The sequence below is a fragment of the Austrofundulus limnaeus genome, unplaced genomic scaffold (genome assembly GCF_001266775.1).
Source record: "Austrofundulus limnaeus strain Quisiro unplaced genomic scaffold, Austrofundulus_limnaeus-1.0 Scaffold755, whole genome shotgun sequence".
Lineage (NCBI taxonomy): Eukaryota > Metazoa > Chordata > Actinopteri > Cyprinodontiformes > Rivulidae > Austrofundulus > Austrofundulus limnaeus.
This window is the reverse complement of record NW_013953157.1, coordinates 143,081-149,058: the sequence shown is the minus strand read 5'-3', so window position 1 is coordinate 149,058 and position 5,978 is coordinate 143,081. Positions and strand designations below refer to the sequence as shown.

General features: G+C 37.5%; 1 protein-coding gene across 1 annotated transcript in view; it reads right to left on the bottom strand.

The window, feature by feature from the left end:
* Nucleotides 1-6: 6 nt before the first annotated feature.
* arhgef28a (Rho guanine nucleotide exchange factor (GEF) 28a) overlaps nt 7-5,978 on the bottom strand; it is a gene marked incomplete at its 5' end in the record, with an annotated part of 138,846 nt that continues 132,874 nt past the window's right edge. The window contains 1 exon segment of the mRNA XM_014028387.1: nt 7-943. Within this exon segment, the coding sequence (XP_013883841.1) occupies nt 786-943 (158 nt within the window).

The window sequence follows — 5,978 nt, the reverse complement described above, 5'->3', positions numbered from 1 at the left end:
AAATAATTTAGGGGGGGGGGGCTTTAAAATATTTTTTGTGGGGCTCCAGCCCCCCTAAAATASGCCTAGTGACACCACTGGTTGTCAGTAAAAAAAATTTTTTTTCCAATAAACTGACTTTCCTCTTTGACTCACTAGCGCCACTAGTGGTTGGAAGTGGAACTGCAGTCACCATCGTCGTTTTTGGACAAGGAGAGATGAGTGAAAGGACAGGGGCACTTCAGGGGGCCAATCAGATTTTAGATGGGGCCAATGCCCCTGTGGCCCCGCCCCTAGAACTGCTCCTGGTTAAAAATACAAAGAGCTACTTTCTGAATGTGTTTGTGAACCATGAGCTCCTCACCACTCAGCTTCGAAATAAACATCCTTCTGATAAATAAAAGACACCTGCTGTAGAGACGCAGTCAGTGTGTTTTGTTTAGTTTTTCCCTCTGAGTGACAACTCATTTTTAAATTTAGAACCTATAGGATAAGATGTGTGGGACCAGAGAAAACTGGTAAGTAGCAGGTGCAGGGATGGGCGAAAGCTGTGGCTGCAGGGGGACGAGATGGTCAATATGGAACCACACAGACATGAAAAGAACAGAAGAAGAGAAAGAGACACTGGAGCTGACGTGTCCGCCACATGTGAGACAGTCTGCTTCTGATTTTACATTAATGCTATTTAGTATAAAAAAGAGGAATAACAGAAAAAATCCATGACAAAGAAAATGCTTTAGAAGCTAATCCAGTCCCAAACTGAGGCCTTTATGAGCACCAGGTTTTTCTGCAGGGTGCTGTGTTCTTCAAAGGTACACAATGGTTTCTTCCCTATCCTCCTCCTGGTCACTGTCTGTCTCCAAGGAAACCAGGTCCACCTGATGGTCACTGGGAAGCGGCAGCACAAGATATGGGTCAGCCCCACTGGCTGTGGACATCCAGGTCTCTCCATTACAGCCAGGCTCTGAGTGCACACAGCAAAACAAAAACACAACAAATGAAATGTATCTCTTAATTCAATTCAATGTAGTTTCAATTCAACTTATTTATAAAGCTATTAACTGCGATTAAAATTTACAATGACTTCACTCTGGCTGAATATGTAGGTTTGTATATTGCAATGCACTCCGTGCATGCCAGGTCATGTTTGTAAATGAGAAGTGGTTCTCAAACAGTTTACCTGGATRAATAAAGGTTAAATAAATAAAATAAATAAAAAAACTCCATGTTTAACACATTATGTACAGTTTTTTTCTTTTTGTCTTCTTATGGCTTATTTTAGTTTATTTATTTATGTTTTGCTGACAACTGTGACCTTAGTATCTATCTTTCCTTCCTCATGTAGTTCTCATTTGGAATGAAAATCCTTGATTTAACCTCATTATTCTGCACAAAATTTAATTGACTCAAGTATGTTAGGAGCATTTTTAGGTCCTGTTTTATGTTCAAAAAATCATGCCTAAGCATCAATTTTGTTTTCTAAATAAAAACATTAAAAACTAATTAATAACTCAAGTAATTTATTTTATCAATATGCAATAGAAATGTATATTAAATTTAAGATTAATCATGATTAATTCACAGCTACTTTGGGATTAATCAGATTAAAAATATTAATCACTTGACTGCCCTAGTTTTAAGCAAATATTTTGTGCAACATGTTGAGCTCAAATTGTGTGTTGGGGACAATTCTTACAAGGGACCTATTATGCAAAATTCACTTTTTAAAGTTTTTTTTTACTCAATTTTGGGTATGTACTTCTTTAAGAAACAGTCCTAGGACCAAACAAATGCACCCAGGGGCATATTTACTGTAAGTAAATGTATTTTAATGTATATTAATGACAAGTTTTATACTGCCGTCATTTTGTGATTTCTCTAGCCGTACGACAACCCACCGGAACCTGCATTCAGCCCCTCACCTGGGTGAAGTTCCACCTCCTCAGTATAAAAAGCCGTCACGGTTGTTGTTGTGCAATACGCAGCTCATTTCACAACAAGCCTTCAATAGGGCAATGGGTAGAGTGTCGGACCAGAGAGTGGGAGACCAGGGTTTGGGACCAGCACGGACACAATTTAGTTATTTATTTATTTTCGTTCGTTATGAACACGTTTTCTCATGTACCTCTATTGTTTAGCTCATTAAAACCTTGTTAAAGCCTATTTGTTTGAGTTTCTGAGGTATTTTGACCGCTGCTGCTCCCTGCTCTAGTAACAGCATGCAGAGTGAGGGCAGAGCAGAGGAGGGGGAGAAAAAAAAGGAGCTGAGACCACGACTCTGCCTCTGGGTCTCATATGGTTGTACAACGGAGCTTCTGCTATTATTAACCATGCTAACGTAAACGCTGGCTTTGGAGGGAGGAGTTAATGTCAACAGATTTTTGGAGGGCGTTACCAACAGAGCTCATTAACATAAACAGATCTTCTGAACAGAAGTCAGAACAGGCAGAACTAGAAAATGGGAAATTTTATCATCTGAGAATTATTTTGTGCATTAAATTGAACATGGTCTGGATAGCCCACAGACATACCATAAAAATTTCTAGGACCCATAATTGGTCTCCTTGAACTAATAGCACACCAAATTCTAAATTAATATACAGGTATGTAAAAATTGGCAAAGCTAAGCTTTATTTATGATTTCTAAATGTTAGCTGGCTGTGGTGACCATTTAGAATGATTCCAAAAAGTACTCAATTTTAAATGTTCATTACTTTCTGAGAGTTTAGTTAAAATAATTTAGGGCTTCATAACATATTTTGCTAACAGAATGAAAAATGGAAATAAAGGCCTTGTTGTTTTTTTCTAGCTTTCGATGACGGCGATAACAAAAAGAGAAGTAGACTAGACGTGTTGTAGGGGCTCTCTGAGGTAGGACTGTGGTTTTACTTTAGCATGCATTGTGTCTTACATCAGGACATATGTGATGTCATGGTAACAGATGGCACAAACTATAAATGTACTCATCGTGTCCCTGTAGGACAGTGTCTGTGCTGGATTATTCATGTCTTTTAGAGGAGCTCAGTTTACCACATTGTGTGCCATGCAGCCTCAGTGTGCAGGCGACAAAAGAAAATAACAGATTTATCCAACAAAAACATTAAACTTAAACACAGATAACAGAGAGCAGGTTAGTTAAAAATACGCATAATGGGATGTTAGTTGATAAATGTGTAAGGAATAGAAACTTTTTTTAAAGACAAGGGTTTTGCCCTTGTCTTGTGTGTTTGTTTATATTAAATATTTCATGAACCACTGGATGGATTTGAATGAAACACGTAGTAAGTAACCAATGGTTCATATTTACAGCTGATTAATGTTTGAGGGTGGATACCAAAGTGAAGTGAGTGTGGAAAAAACAAGGTCCCAATTCTTTAAGTTCTACTGATATTCAGATAAAATCTGGCATGTTGAATTTCAGAGCGCTCACAGGTCACACAAGATCTTTAAAGGTTTGATACAAACTGTAGCTGCGTTTCCATTGCACAACTTTGTCGATATTCTGTTAACGTCGAAAAACACAGTTTCGCAACTGCAGTGTTTCCATTAAGTAAGAAATGCTATTAAAGTCAGGCGTGAATATGTTTGTTCCGTGATAAGTCATTACAAACATGGTGACAATGGATGTAAACACATAGCATGTTGCTACCACGACACTAGCGCTCATCATCAGAGGAGACGTCGGCGTCTTTTATCGAGGCTTTCCAGAGACAAGTCCCTACTTGGGAGCGGCTACGTATGCTGTGTTTTTGGGAAATTGTAGTCGGTGAGTTTACTATTTTATACTACTTCTACTTCCTGTTATCTTTTTCGTCATCGTCTTTTTCACCAGTAGAAACAGCCGGTTGTTGATCACGTGACTCCCGTGATGCAAAAAAAGAGTTTCCATTGCAGTTTTGTGAAAAACACTAATTTTGATACGGCCGAAATACGACCTCATCGGCTATTCAACTAAATTGCTCCAAGGGCCAATGTTAATGCAGGCCAACAGCTGAGGGGCTGAACATCCAGCAATTAAAGTTGCTATGTAAATAAAACAAAGATCTGTTACCTTTGAAATGGCTTATATTGCTGCATTTAATCATGCATATAATATACAGAACCCTATGTAATAAATTTAGTGATAATAAAACAATATCAAAAACAAAAATAACACATCATACCTCCTATTTAACACAAATAACATTTTGGCATCTCTGACTTGCCAACTTTTTAAACCAATTTTATTTTTACTTTCATAGTTTCATCTTCAACTGCTTATAGTTTTAACTGTCTTGAGTGTGCTTAGAAATAGTTTTTACCAGCTTGTAGACAAGACTCTGATGTTTCTGTAGATACCAAACATATCTATGTTTAACTAAAAGAACTTAGAGTAACTAAAGTAGAAAACTGGTGGTCTGGGCTTAAGAGATGAATAAATCAATTGGCGGGCCGCATTTTGGTCACTCGCGGGCCGGATGTGGCCCACGGGCCGCCAGTTGAATAGCCCTGTCCTAGCGCAAAAACATTTTGTCGAAAAACTTAATATTTTTTTCTAAATTGACGTGTTTCCATTGAGCAAAGTTATTTTCAAAATTCTAATTTGCACATTTTCATGGTCAATGGAAACGCAGCTACTGTTGGTTAGCAAAATATTTGATGAATAACTGGGTGGATCTTGATGAACACCTCCGAAACTAATCACTGATGTATTGATTTGAGTCAAGCCAGTGCAACATGGCCATCACAGCCAGTTGAACTTAGCCAACACCAGAGTGTTTATAACTGAGTAAATTTTACAGACATGGAAAGCAGTTCGATGTGGTATGGCTGAGAGTCATCCACAACACATACTCAAGCTTTAACAGATCTTGTGAGATTTTCAAGGTTTGATCTAACTTCATCGTCCCTCAAAATAAGGAATTTAGTTTGAAACTCTGGCATGAAAGGCAGCGCTTCATATATTAATCCTTTAAAAATGCCAAGCCCTTAAATGTATCGCTGGATTGAGGTCAGAACTCATCACCGTGAATAAACAAACAATTTTGTGTAATTTAAATCAGCTAATTATTCTGTATGTAATCAGTCTGGAGTTACAGAAAGTCTGATCAGATAATTTACTGTTGCACGCCAACTAATCTAGTGAACTGAAGTGTGCAGTTTAAAGCAGGACAGAAAGTGTGCAGCAGAACCACAGATGTTTCATTTACTAAGTCTCCTTTCTGTAACTTCAGACGTGAAAGTGATATATGTTGACTGTGGAAGCAAAGATGTTTCTGTCCTGGTGTGCCTTAAATCTACTTTTTATTTCCTGGTAAATGACAAAATCTCTAAAACATAAACAGCACTTCTCAATAAGAAGAAGCAGAATATTCTACAAAGTATTTAACATCACCACTCTCGATACGTCCATGAAATTCAGTTCAAATTCAATGTTGATGCTTTGGTTGTACATAAACTATGACTACATTTCTTTCCATTATTAAACCCAAGTGGCAGCAATACACTACAACATTTAATGCTGAGTTAGGATGTAAAGTGAGGTGAGGCGTTCAAAGCCAAAAACACTGTCCCAGCTACGAAGGAAGGTAGTGATAGCATCAACTTTAGCTCGTATAAACAACTTGATGGTTAAAACTTTGACACAGTTGTGTGTTCCTTTAGAAACACATGTATACTGGTTTCTGACAGCCTTAATCTGTGTTGAGGTAAAACTAATCTGTCTGCTAAAAGACATTTCACCTAATTTTAGTGGGGGTGTATGGGTATAGGTCAGCTTATATGTGTAATTCGTCTCGGAGAGGAGGATGTCTGATGTATGAACCTCTGGGTCTAGTCTCTGTTTTTGTCTTTTTGTTTTTTTTTTTTTTTTTTTTTTTTTTTTTTTTTTTTTTTTTTTTCAGATGATGCAGTTCTGTTGGTGTCATGTTTTGTAAATTGTACTGTTCAGGTTTGACAGTTTTTATTTGATAAAGGATGAACTCATAACCTTTTTGAATCTATCAATCAATCAATCAATC